Source organism: Cervus elaphus, chromosome X, assembly GCF_910594005.1.
Source record: "Cervus elaphus chromosome X, mCerEla1.1, whole genome shotgun sequence".
NCBI classification, from domain to species: domain Eukaryota; kingdom Metazoa; phylum Chordata; class Mammalia; order Artiodactyla; family Cervidae; genus Cervus; species Cervus elaphus.
The window spans coordinates 165,591,762-165,618,900 of NC_057848.1; the positions used below are offsets into that span (position 1 = coordinate 165,591,762).

Here is a 27,139-nt window from a genome sequence, read left to right on the forward strand (position 1 = left end):
TGGCCAGTACTCAGCAGTGAGACCCCTGAGGATTTCTGAGGTCTCTAGCCATGCCCCGAAGTCACTGGCTGTCCACTGGTCCAGCTGGAATGGCAGGGGTCTCCATGGTCTCTGGGATGTCCTCTGGTTCGTCCTGATTAGCTGGAATGGCAGGGGTCTCCACGGTCTCTGGGATGTCCTCTGGTTCGTCCTGATTAGCTGGAATGGCAGGGGTCTCCATGGTCTCTGGGACGTCCTCTGGTTCCTTCTGATAAGCTGGAATGGCAGGGGTCTCCATGGTCTCTGGGACGTCCTCTCGTTCGCTCTCATTCAGCCCTTCCTTCACCTTGGAACACTGGCTACAGAGCTTTGAGCCTCGGATTTTCTTAAGCTTCTTTGTGGTATGAGTCTTCTGAGTTTTCTTAGGCAGCTTTGCCGGAATGCAGTTATTCACCCTCACGGTTACCCTGGCCATCTGGAGAAAACAAGAGAGGGAGCAAAGAATGGCACTGGTTTAGGGAAGAGTGTGAAGACGGGTGGGAACGATGGCTTCAGGAGAAGGGGTGTGGGCAGAGAAGGGTTATGTGCCAGGCAAGGACAGGGGAGGGTGTCTTTTGGGGTGGGGTCGATGGGCAAGAGGAGTTTGGCTGGGTTCAGCTCACCTTGACATTTTTTCTGGACCTCAACTGATAGGAGGTCTTCATCTTCTCCTGAGTAACAGGAGGTGGGTGTTCCATAACTACTCTGGAGTCTTGTGGCTTCTCAGACATCTCAGTCATTTGGAGGACTCCCAGTGGTCTGCTCAGAGCCCCTGAGCACCCCTATATATACCCGTCCCCATGGAGCCTCACCCTCATGCTTTATGAGGTCAGCAAGTCTCTTCCCCAGCCAATGGTGGCCCTGGGTGAGACTTGACATCACAAAGCCCTATCCTGACATGTCTAGCGGAGGATGGGGAGCAATTCAGATGATTTCCTGGGAGAAATGAGGCATTTGTAATGCCCCTAAAGAGGCCTCCAAACTCACCTGCCACCCTCATCTCTCTACGTCAACTCCGATGGGTCACACGGCAGGCAGAGTGCATCTCCTCCAAACCTTCCCCTCAGCCACACTGCTCGGGCTTTCATTCTGTTCTCTGTCACCTTTCACCTTCATCTAGTTTTTAATACCTTGCCTAAAGTCCCTCCATGACAACTAGGCTGTGTTTAAGTGTCTGTGGACGTGAGAATCATTCCACGTTCCCTCTGCAGTGTGGTCTTAATGCACCTTGAAGCCCATGGAATTCTGGGCCAGCCGACAGAAACCTTTCCCATCCTGCCTCCTTGTCTCAGTGTTCCTGAAGCTCGCCTCCGTTTTCTGGTCTCCAGTCAGAAACCCTTGTCTTCAGGCTGTGAGAATGCAGTGAATACACTTGCCCTTGCTCCACATGGCGCTGTCTCGCGTCAAGTCTAGGACTCAGGGTCACCTCACTAGGAGTACTACCCAGGCTTGGGTTTGAACAGGGTGATGGGGATGGGGCAGAGAAATGCTTGTTTCAGGTTGTGCTGGGTGATCCCATGCAAGAAATGACCACTTGCGGCTGATTAGTATTCCCAGCAAGGGGTGGAGCTTGCCCAGAGCTGTGTGAGCCTTGTGTGCAAAGGTCTTCTCCACACGTGCCCTCACAAATCTCTTTTCTCATCTTGTTTTCTTGCTGGAAGCTCCCTTGGAGCTGACCTCACAGCCAAAACCATGGTGGAATTCATTTCCATGAGCAGCTGCCACGAGCTTCCAGCTTCTTGGATGGAACGCTGAGTCATCCTGTCCTGTGCATCTAGTTCCCATGGTCTCTCATTGAGCTGGTTGGCTCTGGAGGAAAGGGGAACGGATTGTGTGCTCCACCTCAGTCCTAGTTTTTCTAATTGACTCGTAGGGTCAACCAGCCTGAGGTGCACCCCTGGGGACAGTTTGTTGGCTTAGTGGGTCTTCCTGGGTTTCCTGTGAAGTGTTCACACCCTGGTGTCCACTTGTTGCTTATTCACCCAGGGTCCATCACGCTGCTGAACATTTTAAGAGGTAGAGTAAAGCACACTGTAAACAAACCCAAAAGATGACTCTTACAATTTTTAGAAGAACGATCTTAAAACCTGATAGAAAAATGGGCAAAAGACACGAGCCAACAGTTTACAAGAAAGATGTATCACTGGCCTTTAACTTTATGAAGACATGTTTAAAAGACATGAGCAGCCAATTCACAAGAAGAGTGTGGAACTAGCCCCGAACCACGTTAAGAATATATTTAATCTCACAAAAGTAAGAAAAATCATACTAAAATTCCCTTGAGAACTGAAACTGAGGCAGAAGTGGCATAGATTTTAGAAATTGCAGGCAGAGACATTAAAATACTTGGAATAACTGTGTTTTGTGTGTTCTAAAAGTAAGGAGAGACATGGAAATCCTAAAATAGACCCCATTTGATCTTACAGATATGAAAACTATAGTGTCAGATGACAAACTCAGTGGATGGAAGAAATGACAGATTAGCCAGGGCAGCAGAATAAAATTGTGCACTTGAAGAGGTACCAATAGAAAGTGTCCAGAATGAAGAATAGACTACACCGATATATACAAAGTATGACACAGCATAATGTATTGAGTTTTGTGCCCCTAAGAGTCAGGATCGGTTTAACATCTGAAAATCAATCAGTGTAATTCAATTTACTAAGGAACTAAGAATGAAGCTCATTAGGGTCATCTCAGTAAGTGCTGAAAAATAATTTTTTAAAAATCTAACATCGGTTCCTGGGTTGGAAACATCCCCTCTAGAAGGTATAGGCTACCCACTGCAGTATTTTGGGGCTTCCCTGGTGGCTCAGCTGGTAAGTAATCTGCTTGCATTTGGGAGACCTGGGTTCCATCTCTGGGTTGGGAAAATCCCCTGGAGGAGGGCATGGCAACCCACTCCAGTATTCTTACCTGGAGAATCCCAGTGGACAGAGGAGCCAGGTGGGCTTACAGTCCACGGGGTCGCAAAGAGATGGACAAATGAACAACAGAACATTCTGTATAAAAAACTCTTAGCAAACTAGAAATAGAAAACTTCCTCCACCTGATGAAGGTAATAAACTATAATTAACATCACACTTTATGGTAGAAGACTGAGTGTGTTACTTCTAAGATCAGAATCTACAAAAGGATGTCCACTCTCATTATACTGAATTTCTCTTCATGAAGTCATATTAGAAAATGATTGAGAAGCTATCCAGTTTGAAAAAGAATTAAACTGTTTTTATTTGTAGGCAATATCTATGTAGAATAGCTAATAAAATCTACAGCAAAAACAAAATAACTAAAACTAAGAAGTAATTTAAGCAATGTTGCAAGATAGACAGTTGATATATAAAATTCAATTAAATGCTTTTCTATATGGTAGCATAGACAATTGAAAATCAAAATAAAAAATAATAACATTCAAGTTTGAAAAACTTAAAACTTTGACAAAATATATGAAAGGCTACAATGCAAAAAAAAATTGGACAAAATATTTGAACATGAAATTCACTAAATAAAGATATACAGATGGCAGCTAAGTACCACAGCAGAAGAAAATGATGGCTGTAATGAGAGAACAGACAAGAATATGTATGATGAACATGTGAAAAAATTTGAACTTTCATGCTTATGGGAATACTAAATGGTACACCCTGGTGGAAAACACTATGGAAGTTGCTTTAAAAATTAAATATTGGGTTACCATGTGACCCAGAGATCCCACTTATAGGTTTATACAAACAAGAATGAACAAAATAAATAATGTTTACCCGAAGACGTGCACATGAATGTTCATAGCAGTCTTGTTTCTAATACTCAAACAGTTGAGCTCAACAACACAGCAGAGGAGTAGGTGGACATGGAGTACATCTCCCTCCATGGATACATGAGGAATACACATTCAGACACAGAAGTGCTTGCAGAACACCAGCTGAGAGCAGACAGGAGTACATGACCAGAAGAAAAGAATATATGGAACCACTCAAAACTTGGTAGGATCAAGGAACTAGTGGGGAAAACAGGAGCATTAGTAGGACTGGATCTGCTCTCAGTTGGTGGGAGAACTGAAGTAGGTGTCCGATCCCCACATCGGGGCAACTGTCTGGATCAGAGGAGAAACATTTAAGACTGAGAGTGAAACAGCTGATCTGTGGCAGCCTAAATGCAATGAGAATCAGATAGTCCTTGCCGCAGCCATACACACCCCAGACAGGGATGCAGGTCCCCTAGAAGGTGCAGCAGCTGTGAGCTGGGAACATAGGGACTGTGGAGTAATCCCAGGGTGAGGGCTGCTGTTGACTGTAGAGAGATGGACCGAGGGGATGTGAGGGAAGAGATTGTGGTGGGATATGCCTGTGGAGGTAAGCCAGGCAGCCATGGAAGCAAGGCGATACTGCTGAGTCACTGGAAGGGGGTGGAGCCATCACCATAGCCTCTCTCACCCCACACGCCAGCATCAGCAGCCGAACAATAGAGAGGCTGGCCCATCAAGTGCCTGCCGCACAGAACTACAGAGTAGGACCCCACCCATTGTGCTCCTTTAAGTGACTGATGAGCCAATCTACAGAGGAGTCCTTCCAGGGGGGCCCCTCTGTGTGCCTGATGTGCCAAACAACAGAGAAGGACCCCAGGCAAGGGAGTCCTCAAAGTGACTGAAAGGGAAGAGCTATGGAGAAAGACTGGCCAAAGAGGCCTCCTGATCACCAGCTACAAAGAGGCTGGAAAAAAGACTCTGATAGGGCCATAACTCCTGCGGCAGAGGCAGTCTGAGTCCTTGCACACTTGGCACCACCAGCATCCCCACAAGCCAAGCAACTTTGCCACCTTCATTCTCAACTCTCACTGGGGCAGAGCTGCCACAGGCAAAAAAAAAGTCTTGCCTCTATATGTGCAGGGTCACCTTGGTAGTGTCTGACTCTTTGCGACCCTCTAGACTGTGGCTTGCCAGGCTCCTCTGTCAGGGAAGGGGGTTCTCCAGGCAAGAATACTGGAGCATATTGGTCACTACTGATTGCCATACCCTTCTAGAGCAGTATATTTCCTGCTGCCCTAGCCACCAACTCCCCTGAGTACCTGGTGCTGCCAGAACCCCTGTGACTCAAGCAGCTGCACCACCTCCACACCTGGCCCTCACAGGGGCAAACCCAAGTCCTCCAGGTCAGCCTCAGGAGCAAACCCAGGAGACGAACCTAATGCAGAGATGGAAATAAAACAATTGAAACCCAGGGGCAGTGTGGCTAAGGAAGAAGACCTAAAACCTTCCTACCAGCTATACAAGCTACAGATTAAATCCAGACAAACAACTAGGCAGACTCTGTGTCTATGGAATATATAAAAGGTCATTGAGAGCTCCCACAAAAGAAAATGCACTAGTTCTGATAGCTATGGACATTGGAGGCAAGAACACACAGGTGTAGGACCAGATTAGAGTCTGAGCTGCCCCCACAGCAGGTCCAGAGACCAACACAGTGTTGGAGGGCATCCTGGGGAGTCGAGGTGAACTATGACTCCCAGCAAGGGAAAGGACGCTGACAGCAGCGACTCAAGAAAAATATATACTATTCTTATATTTTGACATGTTCAGCAGTTTCTTTTGGATTTTTTTCTCTTCTTCTTTTTCTTTTTCCGCTCCTCTGCTGTAGTTGTCGATTTTATTCGCACTATGAAATCTAATTTCACCCACGAAATGAGAAAAACAACTCGAGTCTTTCTCCTAAACTTGGGAATAAAAAAAGAGCAGTCAGGACCATGCAAGGCTTGCTTCCCAATATTCTTGGGCTTCCCTGGTGGCTCAGCTGGTAAATTATCCGTCTTCAATGCAGGAGACCCGGGTTCGATCCCTGGGTTGGGAAGGTCCCATGGGGAAGTGAAAGGCTCCCCACACCAGTATTCAGGCCGGGAGAATTCCATGGAATGTATAGTCCATAGGGACGCAAAAAGTTGGACATGGCTGACAGAATTTCACTTCACTTTTATGAAATCTACTTAACCTTTTGAGGTTTGGTTTTTTTTTTAAATCATACCTCTAATTGTTTTTATAAACCTCTGCCTCTATGTTGGACTTTTGCTGTTCTGTGGGGTTTTGTTTTTTTTGGTTTTTTTTTCCTCTTTTTTTAATTTAAAATTTTCAAACTTATTACTTTTCTACATTATTCCTTCGTTTGCTTTTCCTACTATTCTTTCCCACTTGCAGTTAATCTTTAATATATATGAATCTTCTTTATCTAACTCTATTTGACTTTGCATATCTATTCTTTTTTCCTTTTCTTTCTTTCCTTTCCTCTCACCATATTTGTTAGTTTTCATTGCTTTATTCCCCACTTGGCACCTTCCTTTAGTTTTCTTTTCCAGTTTGTGCTTTAGTTAGTTTTGTTCTTTACTGGTAGATATCATTTTTGGTTTCCTTTGTTCGCTAGGTCAATCTATTGTACTTTTTTTGTTGTTGGACTGTTTTGATTTTAATTATTATTTGCCTCCCATCCAAGTACTAACCAGGCCCGACCCTGCTTAGCTTCCGAGATCAGACGAGATCGGGCGCGTTCAGGGTGGTATGGCCGTAGACTATTATTTGCCTGACATTGTAACTGCCATTTGTCTGCAGCTCATCTTTGGTTGCTTTTGGATCCTTGTTTTAATCTAACTTACTGCCATAACAAACTCCCTGTGGAAGCTCTGTTCCTGGCCAGAGATCCATCCCTGAGCCTTTGGAGTGGGAGCACTGACTCCAAGACCCTAGATAACCAGAGAACTCCTAACCCTAGGGAGTATCAAACAGTGAGAACTAACACAAAGGAAACCACTTGAATACAAGACTTGGCATCACCCAACCACCAGTAGCAGTACACCTCATCCTCAGGAAAATTATCCTTCACAAATAAAGGAGAAGTAGATATTCTCATATGAACAAAAAGTTACAGAATTCATTCTCAGCAGATATCTGGTCTGTAAAAAATGTTAAAAGTAGTTATTTACACAGAGTAAGATGATCTTAAAGAGAAGCTATGAGTTAAGAAAGAAAGAGTGTCATAAATAAATGAAGGCAAAATAAAACGAAGGTTTTTGCTTATTATTAATTGGCTAAAGATAAATGCTTGTTTGGGCTTCTCCATCTTTACTTTTCACTGATTATGAATCTTCATAATTAAAGTGGGTTTCTTGCACACAATGTATATTTTGGCACAGTAGTAAAGAATCTGCCTGTAATGGCGGGAGACATAGCAGACGTGAGTTCTATCTCTGGGTCAGGAAGATCTGCTGTAGGAGAGCATAGCAACCCACTCCAGTATTTTTGCCTGGAGAATCCCCATGGACAGAGGAGCCTGGTCAGCTTACCGTCCATGGGGTGGCAAAGTGTTGGACACGACTGAGCAATTAAACAACAACAGAGATGCATTCCTAACAGAAACTCTTACAATACTAGAAATAGATGAGAAAATTCTCAGCCTAAACAAAGTGAAACAAGAAGCCTAGACAGTAGAGCTGAATTATAAAAACCTAGACACCAGAGCTAAATTATAAAAAGTTTTAGGCAACAAAATGTCTCCCAACAGTAGGGTAAACAGTGTGTTCCACACAGAGAGGAGTAATTTTTAATACCCACTCAATAGAAGCTTTCTAGTTACATTCATAAATTAAAGGAAATAATAATGTCCAGAAAATAAACATAGTATAGAAACTCTTGATCATTTCATATCTAATTATGAGTGTAAATGTGTAAGTGAATTTTTAAAAAAATTCTTAAATTTCTGTTCTGTTAAAGTTCTGGAAGTCCTAGCTACATCAATCAGAGAAGAAAAAGAAATAAAAGGAATCCAGATCAGAAAAGAAGAAGTAAAGCTCTCAGAGTTTTTACAGATGACATGAAACTGTACATAGAAAACCCTAAAGATACTATCAGAGAATTACTAGAACTAATCAGTGAATTTAGCAAAATCACAGGATACAAAACCAATACACAGAAATCACTTGCATTCCTATATACTAACAATAAAAAAATCAGAAAGAGAAATTAAGTAATCAATCTCATCCACCATTGCAACAAAAAGAATTAAATATCTAGGAATAAACTTACCTAAGGAGACAAAATAACTGTACACAGAAAATTATAAAACACTGATGAAAGAAATAAAAGATGACATAAACAGATGGAGAGATATTCCATGTTCCTGGGTAGGAAGAATCAATATCATGAACATGACTATACTACCAAATGCAATCTACAGATCCAATGTGATCCCTATCAAATTACCAATGGCATTTTTCACAGAACTAGAACAAAAAAATTCACAATTCATATGGAAACACAGAAGACCCTGAATAGTCAAAGCAGTCCTGAGAAAGAAGAATGGAGCCGAAGGCATCAATCTTCCTGACTTCAGATTATACTACAAAGCTACAGTCATTAAGACAGTATGGCACTGGCATGAAAACAGAAATACAGACCAATGGACCAAGATAGAAAGCCCAGAAATAAACCCATGCACCTATGGGTACCTTCTTTTTGACAAAAGAGGCAAGAATACACAATGGGGCAAAGACAGCCTGTTTGATAAATGGTGCTGGGAAAACTGGACAGCTACATGTAAAAGGATGAAATTAGAACACTTCCTAACACCACACACAAAGATCAACTCAAAATTGATTAAAGACCTAAATGTAAGACCAGAAACTATAAAACTGTTAGAGGAAAACATAGGCAGGCACTCGATGACATGAATCAAAGCAAGATCCTCTATGACCCACCTCCTAGAGTAATGGAAATAAAAACAAAAGTAAACAAGTGGGACCTGATTAACTTAAAAGCTTTTGCACAGCAAAGGAAACTATAAGCAAGGTGAAAAGACAACCCTCAGAATGGGGGGAAATAATAGCAAGTGAAACAACTCACAAAGGATTAATTTCCAAACTATACAAGCAGCTCATACACCTCAATGTCAGAAAAACAAACAACCCAATCAAAAAGTGGGAAAAAAGACTTAAACAGACATTTCTCCAAAGAAGACATACAGATGGCTAACAAACACATGAAAAGATGCTCAACATCACTCATTATTAGAGAAATGCAAATCAAAACTACAATAGGATATCACCTCACAAAAGTTAGAATGGCCATCATCAAAAAGTCCAGAAACAATAAGTGCTGGAGAGGGTGTGGAGAAAAGGGAATGCTCTTGCACTGTTGGTGGGAATGTAAATTGATACAGCCACTATGGAAGATGGTATGGAGATTCCTTAAAAAACTAGGAATAAAACCACCATATGACCCAGCAATCCCACTCCTAGGCATATACCCTTAGGAAACCAAAATTGAAAAAGACACATGTACCCCATTGTTCACTGCAGCACTATTTACAATAGCTAGAACATGGAAGCAACCTAGATATCCATCGACAAATGAGTGGATAAAGAAGTTGTGGTACATATACATAATGGAATATTACTCAGCCATAAAAAAAGAACACATTTGAGTCAGTTCTGATGAGGTGGATGAACCTAGAACCTATTATACAGAGTGAAGTGAGTCTGAAAGAGAAAGAGAAATATCATATTCTAATGCACATATACAGAATCTAGAAAAATCGTACTGAAGAATTTATTTACAGGGCAGCAATGGAGAAACAGATATAGAGAATAGACTTATGGATATGGGGAGAAGGGAGGAGATGGTGATATATATGGAAAGAATAACATGGAAACTTACAATACCATATGTAAAATAGATAGCCAACGGAATTTGCTGTATGGCTCAGGAAACTCAAACAGGGACTCTGTAACAACCTAGAGGGGTGGGATGGGCAGGGAGATGGGAGGGAGGTTCAAAAGGGAGAGGATATATGGATACCTATGACTGATTCATGTTGAGGTTTGACAGAAAACAACAAAATTCTGTAAAGCAATTATGCTTCAATTAAAAAAAATACTTTTAAAAAACATAGAAAAAGACACTCAGGTCAGAGGCAAGTATCATGGGCCAAAGAATGCACTGGCTTGAGCAAGCAGCAAAAAGTTTGAGGTAAAAGGACGCTGGGAAATGGGGCTGAACAGCTAATTAAAAGCCATGCTATGAAGACATCCACATTCCTTGAACTTTTCCTTAAATGTTGTGTGGGTGATGAGGACCCACAGGCAAGTTTTCAATATGTGAGTATCATCAAATGCGCATTTGAGGCTGGTGACTCTGGTGTCAGTGTGGGTATTGATTAATGTGGAGTTGGCTGTCACCAGGAGAGCGGTGAGAGGCAGTTCAAACAAGACATGATGAGAGTCTGAAGAAATAGCAGACACAGAGAGAAGGCCACATGTTTGGGAGAGATTTAGATGATAGAATCTGTGGGTCTTGGCAGCCAACTTGCAGAGGGAAAAAAATCAGTATGGACTCCTGAATCTCTAGCTAGGGTCATGGAGTTTCTATGACCAGGAAAGACAGAAGGAAGAGTAGGTTTAGAGGAGAAGGGGATGAGCCCAGTGAGGAAGGTACACAGCTTGTAATCCCTGGGAGTGGAGAGATCCAGGAGAGGGGATTCTAGAATGAAGAGCGCAGCCCTCAGGAGAAAGATCTGGATTGGCATTCCCTTAAAACCATGGGGAATGCCAATATTTCCAGGGTGTTGAGGAAGACAGGGCAGACAAGGGACCGAGAAGGGTTTATTAGATAAAAAGAAGCAAAATGCCAGAGAGTCGAGAATCACACTTCAAGAGGAAGTAAAAGTCACTGCCGTGTCTGATTCTTTGGGACTCCATGGACTATACAGTCCTGGAATTCTCCAGGCCAGAATACTGGAGTGGGTAGCCTTTCCCTTCTCCAGCAGATCTTCCCAACCCAGGGACTGAACCCAGGTCTCCCACATTGCAGGCAGATTCTTTACCAGCTGAGCCACAAGCAAAGTCCAGGAATGAAGGTGAAACGAGTAATGCCGAATCCAGAACATTCTGAAATTTTCTGTGGACTGAAGGTAGCATATGGAAAACAGGAAGATCAAGAAGAAAAATGTTCCATTTATCAAAAGTAATAATAAGGTTGGATGCATGAGACAAGTGCTCAGGGCTGGTACACTGGGATGACCCAGAGAGATGGGCTGGGGGTTCAGGATGGGGAACACATGTAAATCCATGGCTGATTCATGTCAATGTATGGCAAAACCACTACAATATTGTAAAGTAAGTAGCCTCCAACTAATAAAAATAAATGAAAGAAAAAAATCTAAGCACAAAAAAAAATAAATAAAATAAAAGGTAATATAGAATAAGATCTTTTCAAGCTTATGTAGAGTAACATTTCTTAAAACATAAAAGAACTACTCTTAAATTTTTAACAAATTAACATATTGGACCCCAAAATAATTCAATACACCAAAAGAACATAGGAGATATTTGATAAATTGGACCACATTAAATTTAGAAACTTTGGTTCATCTACGTTTGTTTGAGGATGAGGACATTAGGTGAGGTCAGGTACTAAACAATACAATTTTTGAAAGACTTAAAAAAAAGTAATAATTATTAAAATCCTTATAAAATTCATATATTACAGCATCCTACTCTGTACAAGGTCGAGAGGTTCGACATAACTTTCTAGGTGGGTGTAAAGTTTACATAAAGACCTTCTTATGTAGCTGGGAAAGATGTTAAAAGCAGGGTTAGTAAATTTTTTCAGCAACGGATAAGATAGTAAATAGATTTAGATTCACAGGCCTGTCTGTCACAACTACTCTGCCACAGTAGCAGGACAACAGCCATGAAGGACATGAACATGAATGAGCACAGCTCTGCTCCAATAAAACTTTATTTAAAAAAACAGGCAGTGGGCCAGAATTGCCCTGAGGATTGTAATCTGAGGATTCCTCATCCATAGTAATATCTTTACAGACCTTCCCCCTCTTCACAACCAGGTGCCAAAAAGGAGGGAAGTGAACAAACCACAGCCAGAAGAGTGCAACTTTTCACAGCAACTATAGACTGATGCCAAGAATATTCCAGGGCATTCTGTCAGCCCTGTAACCATCAAAGATGGTCAACGTTTCTGGGAACTGAGAGGTGTTTGCTTCTGGCAGAGACAAGTTCTGCCTATCAGCATACTTATGGCATGCTGTGCCTACAAATTAAAACACTTGGAATTTTTCCTCTAAGTTCCAACTATATGAAGATATCATTGTTTTGTTTCTTTCCACTGCTTCTGTTTTAAGTCACTTTCAATAGTTTGTGTAAAACTGCAACTATTCTAATTTGATTGTAGACATGTATGTTTTCTTTTTCCCCCAGACACAGTGATTTGTATATATAATATTGAAAAACAAGGCATTTGAAGTTTTAAGAGGAAAAGTAAAAGTGTTAGTCACTCAGTCATGTCTGACTCTTTGTGACCCCATGGACTGTAGCCCGCCATGTTCCTCCGTGCATGGGATTCTCCAGGCAAGAATACTGGAGTGGGTTACCATTTCCTCCTCCAGGGGATCTTCCTGATCCAGGCACTGAACCTGGGTCTCCTGCATTGCAGTCAGATTCTTTACTGTCTGAGCCACCAGGGAAGCAAGCCCTTAAGATGGAAACTCCTCAGTTCAGTTCAGTCACTCCAGTCTTGTCCGACTCTTTGTGACCCCATGGACTGCAGCACGCCAGGCTTCCCTGTCCATCACCAACTGCCAGAGCTTGCTCAAACTCATGTCCATCAAGTCGGTGATGCCATCCAACCATCTCATCCTCTGCCATCCCCTTCCTCAGAAAATTCTTAAGTGAACAATGCAAGATTGCAACTCAGTTAAATTATTAGAAACATTTTTAGACATTTAAGAAATATTAGAAGAATTTTGGTATTTTCTAAGTGTGTGTGTCGGCCTCTGGCAGTGATTCATTGAGATTTTGGCTAGTCATCCAATGCACGCAGTGAATTTCATCAGTGTTCTGCTTACAGTACAACTGCACTCTGTATCTCCTTGAAAGGTACAGTCAGCTGACTTGCCTAGGCCAATAAAACATGAGCAAATGTGATATGTCACTTTCAGGCAGAAGATTTCAGAACCATAGATGGCTCTGTTCCTCAGCCATAGTAACCAGTAAATTTCACATGGTCAGTGTTCTTTCAGTCTGGGTATTAAACACTTATCTGGGGGACACTCATTTTTTCTGAGTATACCTTAATTTAAAACCCTCGTCTGAACAGCAGTTCCTGCAATCCAGGGGTTAGACAATTTTCTCTGGAAATGCCCAGAAAGTACCTATTTTCAGCTTTGTAGTCCATTACAACCCTACCACCCTGTAGCAGGGAAGTATGGCTGTTGTTTAGTCACTCAGTCATGTCTAACTCTTCTGACCCCATGGACTATAGCCCAGCAGGCTCCTCTGCACATGGAATTCTCCAGGCAAGAATACTAGAGTGGGTTGCCACTTCCTCCTTCAGGAGATCTTTCCAGCTCAGGGATCAGATCCCCAGTTCCCTGTATTGGCAGACGGATTCTTTACCACTGAGCCACCAGGGAAGCCCTAGCAAGGAAGTACCCATAGTCAGTAAAAACATAAACGAATGGGTCAATAAAACCCTATTTACAAAAACAAGTAGCAGCCAGATTCGACCTGCAGTAGTAGTTTGCCAAAGATCTAACCTACTGATCTAAGTAACTCAGTCTTAGAGTCTAGATGTATTTCTTCCCAATAGGGGAAGGGCGGCTAGACACTCCAAGGAAGGCGGTAATCATAACTGAGAGGAAAAATCTATTTAATCGTATGTTTCTCAACTGCTGCAGGAAAAGCCAGAAATAAAGGACCAGAGAATCCACTGGACTCAAAGCTGAGCACAAGTGGAAGGGCAGAAATTGCTACAGAATTAAGTACTTGGGGTATAAGGAATTTGCTATACAATCACGTACACTTTTGTGTTAATTCAAAATTCCCCATAATAAAAAGTGAAGGGGGGAAGGGATAATTAGGGAGTTTGGGAGTTTGGGGATACATGTACACATGGCTGTATTTAAAATGGATACCCAACAAGGTCATACTATATAGCACAGGGAACTCTGCTCAATGTTACGTGGCAGCCTGGATGGGAGGGCAGTTTGAGGGAGAATGAACACATGTACATGTATGGCTGAGTCCCTTCCCTGTTCACCTGAAACTATCACAATATTGTTTGCTAATTGGCTATACCCCAACACAAAATAAAGTTTTTAAAAAAAGTGAAGGGGGGATGAGCAAAGAGAAAAAGGAGGAGGAAGAAGAAATCTCTAGTATTTCATGCAAGTGTTTTTGGAAGATGATTTCTGGGAATTAATATAATTCATGACTTTGTATTTGGCAAAATTCACATAAAAAGAACATTATGGCTGGAATCACGGTCAGTATTTTATCTTTGAAATAGCATGCCTATTTTTTTTAATAATTTCTCTAGTCCCTGAGAAACTGTAAGGGCTCAGCTGGCCCCTTAATCTATATGACATTTTTATGACAATTAAAATATCACCCCAAGGAGAGTCTTTTGTTCCACTGTCAGATTTTATTGGGCTAACATAAGCTAACAAAGCAGAATAAAATTATACAGCAAATATTATATTTAAAACATCAATTTATTACATTTAAGGTTATTCCAAGGGAAAACACTGGCCTTTGGTGTTAACCAAACAAAATTAATCACACAGATGTTTAATATCTGTGTGATATTATAATTCTTCCCTAAGTTTCTTTGTTTGGACCACACTTATCAAGATTCATCCTCTCAAACATAATGAGACTTTTAACAACAACTAAAATTTATCTGATGTCCTTTTGTCAGTTCCTTGCAGTAGCTGTATGTAACTTCACTCAAATCCTTCCAAAGAGAAACTGTCTTTTCTCTTGGGGGTGGGGTAGGGGAGAATACAACTTTGTCTCTTTTCCTCCCCTTCTTGGGCTTTGAGCTGCAGAGTCATACAGACTTGAGTTCAAACCACTGCCCCAGCACTTCTATGTCTTGGGCCAAATTGCCTAAGCTTTTTAAGTGTCAGTTTCCTCATTTGCTAAAAGTGAATACATATATAAATGCCAAAGATTAATCTCTATAAAGCTTTTAGCATGGTGGTTGATCCATAAAAAATATTCAAGAATTGCTAGCTCTTTTCCCTTCTCTGGGATTCCCAGGTGGGCGCCAGTGGTAAAGAACCCACCTGCCAGTGCAGGAGATGCAAGAGACATGGGTTCAATCCCTGGGTCAGGAAGATCCCCTGGAGGAGGGCATGGCAACCCACTCTAGTATTCTTGCCTTGAGAATCCCCATGGACAGAGGAGCCTGCAAGACTATAGACCCTAAGGTTGCAAAGAGCCAGACATGACTGAAGCAACTTTGCACAATGCAATCTGGAACCACATTTTCCTAAAAAGTCCCTGCCCCCTTGATCTAGTTCAATTATTTATCAATCCTATTTGGCTGAAGAGCCCAAGCTTAGCCCCAAACAATCCCATGTCCCATGCAGCCTAAAGTGTGTACAATCTAGCTGAGCTGTATGACCAACAGGAGAGCTTTTAAAATATAATTTCCCTGATCCACCTAGGTTGTCAGCTTCAAGGACAGCACCCTGGAATCCACATTTTTAACCAAGACCCCAGGCAGCTCTTTGGCCAGTGGCCTGGAATCATCCATACATCTCGCTTGGTTGTCACCCAGACGGCAGGGCTTGGGGTCAATGTCAAGATCCATTTCCTCACCCACAATCCCTGGGTGCTCCTCACAGCTCTTCAATATCCAAACTTCAACTTTTCATAACCCAAACCCAAGAAATACAAGAAAAATATAAGAACCACACCCAACAATGTTTTTGTAAACAACTGCTTTGAATGTTATCCTAGGCTAATGTCATGCTCTCTTGCCAGTGGTATTTTCAGATGTAGGGCAGACTGTAAAGACAACATTAATTGGAAAAAAAAATCCACCAGCACAGCCTCTCCAAAAGGCATTGATATTGAGCATGGTGGCCACTGACATTACAGGCTTCAGTGTTCTAGTCATGTTTTATTATTTCTCTTTAATTATCAACTTTTCTCTAGCCATTCTTTCTGAATAAATGCCAACTCTAGGTGATGATTCTTCAAGCCATGTGAGTTTTAATTTTTGCTTTTCATAAACTCACATTGTCCCAAGCAGACACACCAGCAAGAGAAATAATGTTACCACTTCTTCTAACCAGTGGGGTTAGGCAAGATCTAAGTGGCTTTTCCAAGGGCAAGGAGCTATGGGGGAAGGTGGGGAGAGGAGGCACCCCAGATGTAAGGCTCTTAGCCCACCTCCTTCCACTCAACCATGGTGCAAAACTGTAAAGTTGGCAACCTTGACTTTTCTTTCCTTTTCATTTCCTTTTCATTTCAAGAGCTAAACATTCTAAAACATTTGTACTAGATTGGGGTAGCGAGATTCTCAGAGACCAGAGTTTTCAGGGCACCCATTTTAAGGGCTTCCCTGGTGACTCAGACAGTAAAAAATCCACCTGCAACATGGGAGACCGGGATTCAATCCCTGGGTTGGGAAGATCCCCTGGAGGAGGGCATGGCAGCCCACTCTGGTATGCTTGCCTGGAGAATCCCCATGGACAGAGGAGCCTGGCAGGCTACAGTCCATGGGGTCAAAAAGAGTTGGACCCGGCTGAGCAACGAAGCACAGCAAAGCACAGCACATTGAATGTTTGTGAAAGAAAGGCAGGTAGGGAGGAAAGAGGGAGAAAGGGAAATGAGGGAAATGAAAGGAAGGAAAGAAAATCCTCTGTTGCTGGTGAGAACAGAGCAACCAGAGATGTCCCCCAGCAGGACAGCACCCCACATGTCCATCTGAGAACTCTCAGACAGCTTGAAACAACCATCTCCAACTTTGGTCCCACTCCTTCAACCAGACTCATGTGCAGGGTTTACCACTAACAGGCTAATAGTCATCATGGTTTCTCCTCATTTAAATCGTGACTCACCCAGAAGTGAAAAAGACACGTGTGCCCCAGTGTTCATCACAGCACTGTTTACAATAGCCAGGGCATGGAAGCAACCTAGATGTCCATCAGCAGACGAATGGGTAAGAAAGCTGTGGTACATATACACAATGGAATATTACTCAGCCATTTAAAAGAACACATTTGAATCCGTTCTAATGAGGTGGATGAAACTGGAGCCTATTATATGGAGTGAAGTAAGTCAGAAAGAAAAACATCAATACAGTATATTAGTGCATATATATGGAATTTAGAAAGATGGTAGCAATGACCCTATATGTGAGATAGCAAAAGAGACACAGATATAGACAACAGACTTTTGGACTCTGTAGTAGAAGGCGAAGGTGGGATGATTTGAGAGAGTAGCATTGAAACATGTATATTGTCATATGTGAAATAGATCACCAGTCCAAGTTCAATGCATGAAACAGGGCCCTCAAGGCCAGTGCACTGGGATGACCCTGAAGGATGGGATAGGGAGGGAGGTGGGAGGGGGAGTTCAGGATGGGGTACACCCATGGCTGAATCATATTGATATATGGCAAAAACCACTACAATACTGTAAAGTAATTAGCCTCCAATTAAAATAAATTAATTAATTTTTTAAAATCATGTTTCATGAAGGAAAATGAAATGATATGAAATCTGAATAGATGTAGACTTTGGTGCCTTTAGCAAATAAACCACATATGCCCATTTTGCTTATAAGGAATTCATATGAGCAATTCACACTATCTTAAATTCTCTCTTTTCATGTTGCTAAACCTTGGTAATTTTGGTATCATCAGTCAAGGCCCTATTTTCACAGATGACTAACACAGTAGAATCCTTTTCTTACCTAAACGAGTCCTGTCACATAGGACGGTCACTGGACTGGAAAGAAGGTGATTCAACCTGGTTCCAACTTGGCCACAAACCTGCAGAAATTCAGCAGCACGCCCAAAGCCACTGGTGTCCCTCCTGTGAAATGAGTAAAGAGCTGCTCACGCTGAGCCTGGTCCTTGGACCAGCAAAATCAGCATCACCTGGAAGCTGATTAGAAACTCACGCAGAACCTTGGGCTCCTCAGCCTGGACCCACTGGGTCAGTATCAGATTTTAACAAGACTTGCCAGACTTGAATACATGCAGAAGGTGGTGAGGCCCAGGTGTGGACAGTTTCTGTGGGTGCAAGGCCTCTTCCCATGAGGCCCTCCACCCTGGTTCTTAGCACTCACTCAACATTGGCATCATCTGGGGACCTTTTACAGTTAGATGTGAATCTTCCGCAGTGCAGGCCAAGCAAAGGCGCTGTGGAAATCTCTCCCAGTGATTCCTATCTGCAGCCCTGGTTGACAGTCTGGGCCTAAATAGTCCCCCTGGGCTTGGGCACCCTTGCAGCTCATTCTCTCCTGTTATTTACTGTGCCTGCCTTTTCAGTCCTGGAGAAGAACAGCAGAACTCCATCCCTTTGGTTCTGACCGCTCTCTCTGGCACAACTGGCTACAGGGAGACAACAATGGCAGCTCTAGGGTTCTGGCATTCCCTTTAGGCATCTGGGTTTTGGTTTAGGGGCAGAAAACCGATATTTATCACAAAAGTGCCAAGAACGGAACCCTCTCCCATGCCAAGTAACAATGCCTATTTATTAAGCACTCTGGGTTCAGAGCACTAAAGACTGCAAAGAGGTGAAATGATCACACATTCTTGCTTGTTTCTATGCACCCACTCCCTTTCTGGAACTCAAAAGAGATCAGCAGGAGCCAGAGAGGTGAGAGAGAGAAACCCCAACTAGACCAAAATGGAGGCCATTCTTGGAGGTGCCCGGTGAACATTACTGATGACTATGACCTGGAGTTGGGTGACAGGACCTCTTCAAGTAGTTTTTACAGTGCCTTTTGGTTCAGCACCACATCCCTCTTTCACAATCTCAAGGTCCCGGATTAATGAACTCCATCACAGATTGTTATGTGCAGACCACAGTGTGGCAGGCAGAGTCATAGCCCCCAAATATGTCCACACCCTAGTCTCTGAAACCCGAGAAGGTGTTACCTTAAATGGCAAAGGGGATTTTGCAGATGTGATATACTTAAGGGTCTTGAGATGGGGAGATTAGGATTATCCGGATGGGCCCATGGAATCACTAGGGTCCTTTCAACAGGAAAACAGAAGAGGCAGAGGAGAGGACATGCTGAGAGGAGTGGATCTTGGAGTCCTGCCATGGCTGGTGGGAAGGGAGCCAATGAACCAAAATAGCCAAAAAGGCAATGACGAAATTCTCCTTCAGACCTTCCAGAAGGGACCAGCCCTGCCAACACCTTGATTTTAGCCCCTTTTGAACCCACAGAACAATGAGATAAGGAATTTGGGTTGCTTCACATGGCTTAGTTTGCACTGATCTGTTACAGCAGCCATAAGGAACTAATACCTACCAGGAATAAGAGCAGCCTTCCTACTGAGGTCAAGATGCCCCAGCCCACAGCAGGCAACACTAGGTTCCTGGCCATGACAGACTCCCATGTTAGGAACATGTCCCTTGTTGGGATGGGCTTCCCAGGTGGTTCAGGAGTAAAGAATCCTCCTGCAATGTAGGAGATGAGGGTTTAATCCTCGGGTCAGGAATATCCCCTGGGGAAAGAAATGGCAACTTACTCTAGTTTTCTTACCTGGAGAATTCCATGGACAGAGGAGCCTGGTGGGCTATGGTCCATAGGGTTGCAAAGAGTTGGACACAACTGAAAGACTCAACTAATAACTGCCCCTGGCAAAAGAGGTCAGGTTTCCCAAGCTGAACACTGAAAATATTTTAAGAAAAACAGGGGCTTCCCTGGTGCCTCAGTGGTAAAGAATATGCCTGCCAATGCAGGAGACACAGGTTTGATCCCTGATCCTGGAAGATCCCACATGCTACAAGGCAACTAAGCCTGTGCACCACAACTACTAAGCCTATGCTCTAAAGCCCAGGAACCATGACTAATGCAGCCTATATGCCTAGAGTCTGTGCTCCACAAGAGAAGCAACTGCAATGAGAAGCCCACACACCACAACTAGAGAAAGTCCATGCAACAATTAAGACTGCACAGCCAAAAATAAATAAAGAAAATAATTGTTTAAAAAAAGAAAAACAGTATTACTTTGCTGTGGAACCCTTTGTGGTAGAACAAGGAAAATACTCATCAAGGACATAAGGAGAACACAACACCAGGGAAAGCAGATGTTGGGATTCTGGTTCCCTTTGGTTGACCAGTGTTCGAATCCCTTCAGGTCCTTGAAAGTGAAAGTGAAAGTGAAGTCTTTCAGTCGTGTTCAACTCTTTGTGACCTCATGGACTGTAGCCTACGAGGCTCCTCCATCCATGGGATTCTCCAGGCAAGAATACTGGAGCAGGTTGCCATTTCCTTCTCCAGGAGATCTTCCTGACCCAGAGATTGAACCTGCGTCTCCCACATTGTAGGCAGATACTTTACTCTCTGAGCTATCAGGGAAGCTCAGGTCCTTGAGCCAATGGTAAAGTCTAGAGAACCAGAATGTTTCTGTTGCCCATTAGTCAGAGTTGGAGCTTAATGGGGAACAGAAGTTAAACAGAATCTGAGCTGAGCCAACCAAGTGATAGGGCTTCCCATGTGGTGCTAGCGGTAAAGAACCCACCTGCCAATGCAGGAGACATAAGAAACAGGGGTTCAGTGCCTGGGTGGGGAAGATCCCCTGCAGAAGCAAATGGCAACCCACTCCAGTAGTTTTGCCTGGGGAATTACATGGACAGAGGAACCTGGCAGGCTACAGTCTCTGGGGTCACAAAGACACGACTAAAGCAACTTAGCACACATGCACACAAAAGCAACTTAGCATGCATGCATGCTCTACTAGGGGAAGCCCAGTAGAAACTCAGCTGCACCTGTGTTTAGTTCTTCCAAATCCTGAGTGTACACTCAGCCATGAGCTAAATACCAACTTGCTCCCAGCCCATGGTAAGAGGGGAATGGAAGGCTCCAGTCTTCCCTCCAGAGCAACAAAGGCAATTATGAGCAACACCACGAGCCCAGGCAAATCTGATCAGAAGCACTGATGAAGATTTGAAAGATGGCAATTTCTACTCATCTCCACAAACCTCTTGCACTGTGAAGGGGAAAAAGAGAAATGGGTCACGGCAAGTTGGATGGTGACTCCAGTTGAGGCTGCTGTTCTAGATGCAGTCTCTTTACTGAGAAAACTCAAAATCCTATAGCAGCACCTTCATGTGGCTGCTGACTACCTCTTAGACTATCAGGGCCACGTTACAGCCTGTTGTCTGTCTAAGGGACACAGCTGCAATACCAGTGAGCACACCAGGACCTGCTCTTCATTCTTTCTTAAAGATCCAAGTTATGATCTAGGGTCATTTCCTTCCAGCCTGAAGAACTGCTGCTAGTATTTCTCATAGTGCAGGGCTGCTAGCAATGAATTTGATCAGTTCTGAAAACCTTTCCAGTTCTCCTTCATTTGTGAACCTGAGACCCCTGAATAATTTTTTTGTCATTGTAGTTATTTCCACTACAATCAGTACCAACTTGTGTTGCCTTAAATAAATTTCAGTTGTAAAAATTGAGTAAACAGATTTAAAGGACAGACTTGTGGTTGCCAGGGGGGAGAGGCTGGGGGAGGGATGGATTGGGAGTTTGGGGTTCAGTTCAGTTGCTCAGTCATGTCTGACTCTTTGCAACCCCATGGTCTACAGCATGCCAGGCCTACCTGTCCATCACCAACTCCCGGAGTTTACTCAAACTCATGTCCATCGAGTCAATGATGCCATCCCATCATCTCATCCTCTGTTGTCCCCTTCTCCTCCTGCCCTCAATATTTCCCAGCATCAGGGTCTTTTCCAATGAGTCAGCTCCTGGCATCAGGTGGCCAAAGTATAGGCATTTCGGCTTCAACATCAGTCCTTCCAATGAACACTCAGGATTGATCTCCTTTAGGATGGACTGGTTGGATCTCCTTGCAGTCCAAGGGACTCTCAAGGGTCTTCTCCAACACCACAGTTCAAAAGCATCGATTCTTTGGCACTCAGCTTTCTTTACAGTCCAACTCTCACATCCATACATGACTATGGGAAAAACCATAGCCTTGACTAGATGGACCTTTGTTGGCAAAGTAATGTCTCTGCTTTTTAATATACTGTCTAGGTTGGTCATAAGTTACCTTCCAAGGACTAAGCATCTTTTAACTTCATGGCTGCAATTACCACCTGCAGTGATTTTGGAGCCCCCCCCCCAAAAAAAAATAAAGTTAGCCACTGTTGCCACTGTTTCCCCATCTATTTGCCATGAAGTGATGGGACCAGATGCCATGATCTTAGTTTTCTGAATGTTAAGCTCTAAGCCAATTTTTTCACTCTCCTCTTTCACTTTCATCAAGAGGCTCTTTAGTTACTCTTCACTCTATGCCATAAGGGTGGTGTCATCTGCATATCTGAGGTTATTGATATTTCTCCCAGCAATCTTGACTCCAGCTTGTGCTTCCTCCAGCCCAGCGTTTCTCATGATGTACTCTGCATATAAGTTAAATAAGCAGGGTGGCAATATACAGCCTTGACATACTCCTTTCCCTATTTGGAACCAGTCTGTTGTTCTATGTCCAGTTCTAACTGTTGCTTCCTGACCTGCATACAAGTTTCTCAGGAGGCAGGTCAGGTGGTCTGGTATTCCCATCTCTCTCAGAATTTTCCACAGTTTATTGTGATCCACACAGTCAAAGGCGTTGGCATAGTTAATAAAGCAGAAATAGATGTTTTTCTGGAACTCTCTTGCTTTTTCAGAGATCCCTCAGATGTTGGAAATTTGATCTCTGGTTCCTCTGCCTTTTCTAAAACCAGCTTGAACATCTGGAAGTTCACGGTTCAGGTATTGCTGAAGCCTGGCTTGGGGAATTTTGAGCTTTACTTTACTAGCTTTGCTGGAGCAGCTGTGAAGAGATCCCCACGTCCAAGGTAAGAGAAACCCCAGTAATATGGTAGGCACTGAGAGAGGGCATCAGAGGGCAGACAGACTGAAACTACAGTCACAGAAAACTAGCCAATGTGATCACATGGACCACAGCCTTGTCTAACTCAATGAAACTAAGCCATGCCATGTAGAGCCATCCAAGACAGAAGGGTCATGGTGGAGAGTTCTGACAAAATGTGGTCCACTGGAGAAGTGAATAGCAAACCATTTCAGTATTCTTGCTTTGAGAATCCCAAGAACAGTTTGGGACTAGCAGAGGCAAGCTATTATATATAGGATGGATAAACAAGGTGCTACTATATAGCATGGGGAACTATGCTCAATATCCTGTGACAAACCATAATGGAAAAGAATATGAAAAAGAATGTATAGGGATTTCCCTGGTGGTCCAGTGGCTAAGACTCTGTGCTCTCAATGTAGGGGCCCTGGGTTCAATTCCTGGTCGGGGAACTAGATACCACATGTCACAACTAAAGATCCCGAGTGCCACAACTAAGACCCGGTGCAGCCAAATAAATAAAAATAAATCTTTTTTTTTTTTTAAGAATGTATAGATATGTATAACTGAGTAACTTTGCTGAACAGCAGAAATTAATACTATGAACACTTGAATTTTTTAAAAGTGAGTCAAAGAAAAATATTTAATAAATACAAATTCAGGTAGGACAGGGATGTGGCACAAATCTGACCCTTGTAGGAAATGACTGGTGTTTGGGAAACACATTCTCATCAGTCAAGTGTTCCGAATGAAGGAATCGTGTTATCTGGGGACAGAAACTATGAGAAATGCCTGCAAAGTTCCAGACAAGCTGACTGTCTAGTCTGGGTGACCCCACATAGGTGCACATCTAGAAACCAGAACCATAGAAGTGATGAGCTCTCAAAAGACAACAGCCAATCCTTTTGCTTTATGGAGGAAAAATTGTTTTAAGTGACTTATCCAAAGTCACCAAGTTAGCAATTACTGGTGTTAAAACTGGGGCCTCCTGCCAGTTCATCCCTGGCCATCTCCTCTCAAGAGCCCATCCTTTCAGCTCCTGTTCAGGCTTCTAGACAAAGACTCGCTACATCTCGATTTGTCTGAGAGACACAGCTAGCAAACCAACTCCCCCACCAGGTGAGTGAGGGAGCCAGCATGTCCAATGTTTGTATGGGGCTATAACATAAAGGAAGCAGGAAGTGAAAAGATACGTGCATGGTTTGTGAGTTCAAAAGACTCATCAGCCCAAGAACAATGACTAGTTTTGAAAAATGAGCTTATAGATTATTACACTCGCCCAGAGAAAATCACTTTTAACAAAGATGACCTAAGAATCATGTGCATAGATTTCTTTCATTTTTTAAATGTGTCTGAGTTTTTTAATGTCACATTTGTCAGTTTTTGATGATTCATTTCTTATGGCAACTATAGGCCAAAAAAAAAAAAAGGAATCGGTTTACAGGATAGATTTTCATGTACTCTAAGGGTCAAAACAAACTCCATGGATGAGAGACCAATGGACTCAACATCATTAAACATTTTCGTCTCTGAAACTGAGACCCAAACAGTGACCTGGGACACAGCCTACAGAGAGAGAAAGACCTTTTCAGTGGTGAATGGCTGTGCCCAGCTCAGTTCAGGGAGAGTCAGGCTGGAATGACCTTTTCTATATTGAGAAGGTCAGGCAGTCTCAGTCAGGCAACCTGCAGCTTATCATGAATAAATTGTGCCAAACAGATAATGTATTCCAAGCTCGTGCCTGCCTTGAGGAATACATCAGCCTCCACAGCTGCTGGTAGAAGATGTTAATATTTCTTCCATTTTAGAGGCGGCATCACGATAAGCAGAACATGCTCATTAGACGTGGTCAGAAACCAACAGATGCTAACATGTATCACTTGGCAGCTGTCCATACCAGGAACTCGATGGCGTTATTTCCCATAAGTAAAAGAATGGGGCATTTAGTCCCTGGCAAGTGAGAACCTATTACACGGAATTTATGAAATGATAATTCTGTGTATCACAAGGATATGATGACTCATTATTTTCCTACCAAGGAAGAAAGCAAGTTCTTCCTTCTTTGCGGTTTCCACTGAGCATATTTTTGATTGCAAGATCAACCAGGAAGGCTGTTGTCCTTTTTATCACCTACAGACATGTCTCACTTTACACAACACGTAGAGTTCAGAAAAACTGTGGATGTCTTACATTGCTGAATATAGAAGCATGTTTGTTTTAACTGAAGTATAGTTGATTTACAATGTTGTGTTAGTTTCAGGTGTATAGCAAAGTGATTCCGTTATGCAAATATATATACTCTTTTTCAGTCTTTTTCCCTGTAAGTTATTATAAAATATTGAGTATAATTCCCTGTGCTATACAGTAGGTCCTTATGGGTTACCTATTCTATTTATTTTTTAATTTTTTGGCTGTGCTGCACAGCATGCAGGATCTTAATTCCCTAACCAGGGATTGAACCCATGCCCCCTGCAGTGGAAGCATGGAGCCTCAACCACTGGACCACCAGGGAAGTCCCAGTTATCTATTTTATATACAGTAGTGTATTTCTGTTAATCCCAAACTCCTAATTTATCCCTCCCTGCTCCCTTTCCTCTTTGGTAACCATAAGTTTGTTTTCTATGCCAGCAAGTCTATTTCTGTTTTGTAAATAAGTTCATTTGCATCATTTTTTAGATTTCACATATAAATGATATCATTGGATATTTGTCTTTCTCTGTCTGACTTACTTCTCTTAGTATGATAATCTCTAGGTTTATCCATGTTGCTGCAAATGGCATTATTTCATTCTTCTCATAGCTGAATAATATTCCATTATATATATATATATCAAATATATATACCATATATATATATGTATGTATGTGTATATACATCTTCTTTATCTATTCACCTGTGGATAGACATTTAGGTGGCTTCCATGTCTTTGCTACTGTAAATAGTGCTGCAGTGAACACTGAGGTGCATGCATCTTTTCAAATTAGTTTTCTCCAATATATGGAGGTGTATATTAAACCTTCAATGAGAGTGAACAACTTGAATGATACTGGTGCTGAGTGAGTGTCTACTACATTGCCAAGTCCTTGTTCTTTCCCACGGCTCACAGCAATGTTTCAGAGATGGCTTCCATTTTTCACGGGCAGCTTCAAACTTTTTGGAAGGCAGAATGCAAAACTGAATAAAGGCATTCATTCATTCATTTTTGATCTCATACAGAAATGAAGATTCTTCACAAAAGCATGACAAGTCACAATGAATTTTTTTAGTTCTACAATTTTTAAATTTTTTCTATAGTAAACATTCTGCTATCTGAGCATGTAGAAGGGCAGAGGTTGGTAAAACCTTCCAATTAACTGGGCATTAAAATTCCCTGTGTGTGTTTGCAAAGAACTAGGATGATCTCCAGAGGGTTTGGGGTCTGGGGCAAGTCACAGGAGATAACTGAGTCCTCTAGTACTGAAATATATTTCCTCAGGCGAAATTGGGTTAAAATGAACTTCAAAGCTTCCTCAGATCAAGAGAAACCAGAGCTTAAGAGTCAGGATCAGAAGGAGATAAAATCGTGATTAAAATAAAAGAAGTCATCACAAGGTAGGAAAAGTCACAAAGGACAGGATACAGTTATTTGTTTGCAAATGATTATTATGCTTCTCATTATTGTGCCAGAGGACAGGGACTCCACAAGGAAATGGAAGCTGCTGCACATTTCAAAAATATCACAAAATAACCATGGCTATGGACATGCATGTGGAGATGAATGGTCTGTAATTAAGTGCAAAAAAGCCTGGGGGCTCCCAGAGGGCTTCACGGGCTTAAGCATGCAAATCTTATTTTTAAAATACTCGTATCCTTAAAAGAGATAAAAATGTACCTATGCATATATGTAGATGAATATATATACTTCTGATGCTGTGAGTTACAAAATCCTTGTGCAAATCTGAGTTCAGATCGTTATTCTGAAGTCACACTTGGTTCTCCTCAGAGTCCTAGATCATACATGATACAAGCAGCTCCTCTTAAAAAAATATCATGTATCCACTTTTCTGTCCTCTGATTACAACCACTTCAGGATTTAAATTCTGAGAGAGAAAATGAAGCTAAAGGGCATTGTGAAGCTTATGACCACATCATTACAAGATGATAATCAAGTTACTCACCTTTGTACCTGGGACTGGAGATAGGATGTGAGGCGGGTGGCTTCTTCCAGCTGCATCAGGAGACAGTTTCTTTTTTCCTGAAGCA

At 42.5% G+C, this 27,139-nt stretch overlaps 1 protein-coding gene across 1 annotated transcript; it reads right to left on the reverse strand.

The window, feature by feature from the left end:
- Positions 1-60: 60 nt before the first annotated feature.
- LOC122690661 (fibronectin-binding protein A-like) lies at positions 61-27,139 on the reverse strand. The gene is made up of 2 exons (XM_043897549.1): positions 27,055-27,139; positions 61-454 (listed from the first exon to the last, which is right to left on the reverse strand). The coding sequence occupies exon 2, from the start codon at positions 452-454 to the stop codon at positions 62-64; it is 393 nt and encodes a 130-aa protein (XP_043753484.1). The 5' UTR covers positions 27,055-27,139; the 3' UTR covers position 61.

Coding starts and splice junctions, on each gene's coding strand:
- LOC122690661 (XM_043897549.1), bottom strand. CDS start 454: ATGGCCAGGGTAACCGTGAGGGTGAATAACTGCATTCCGGCAAAGCTG.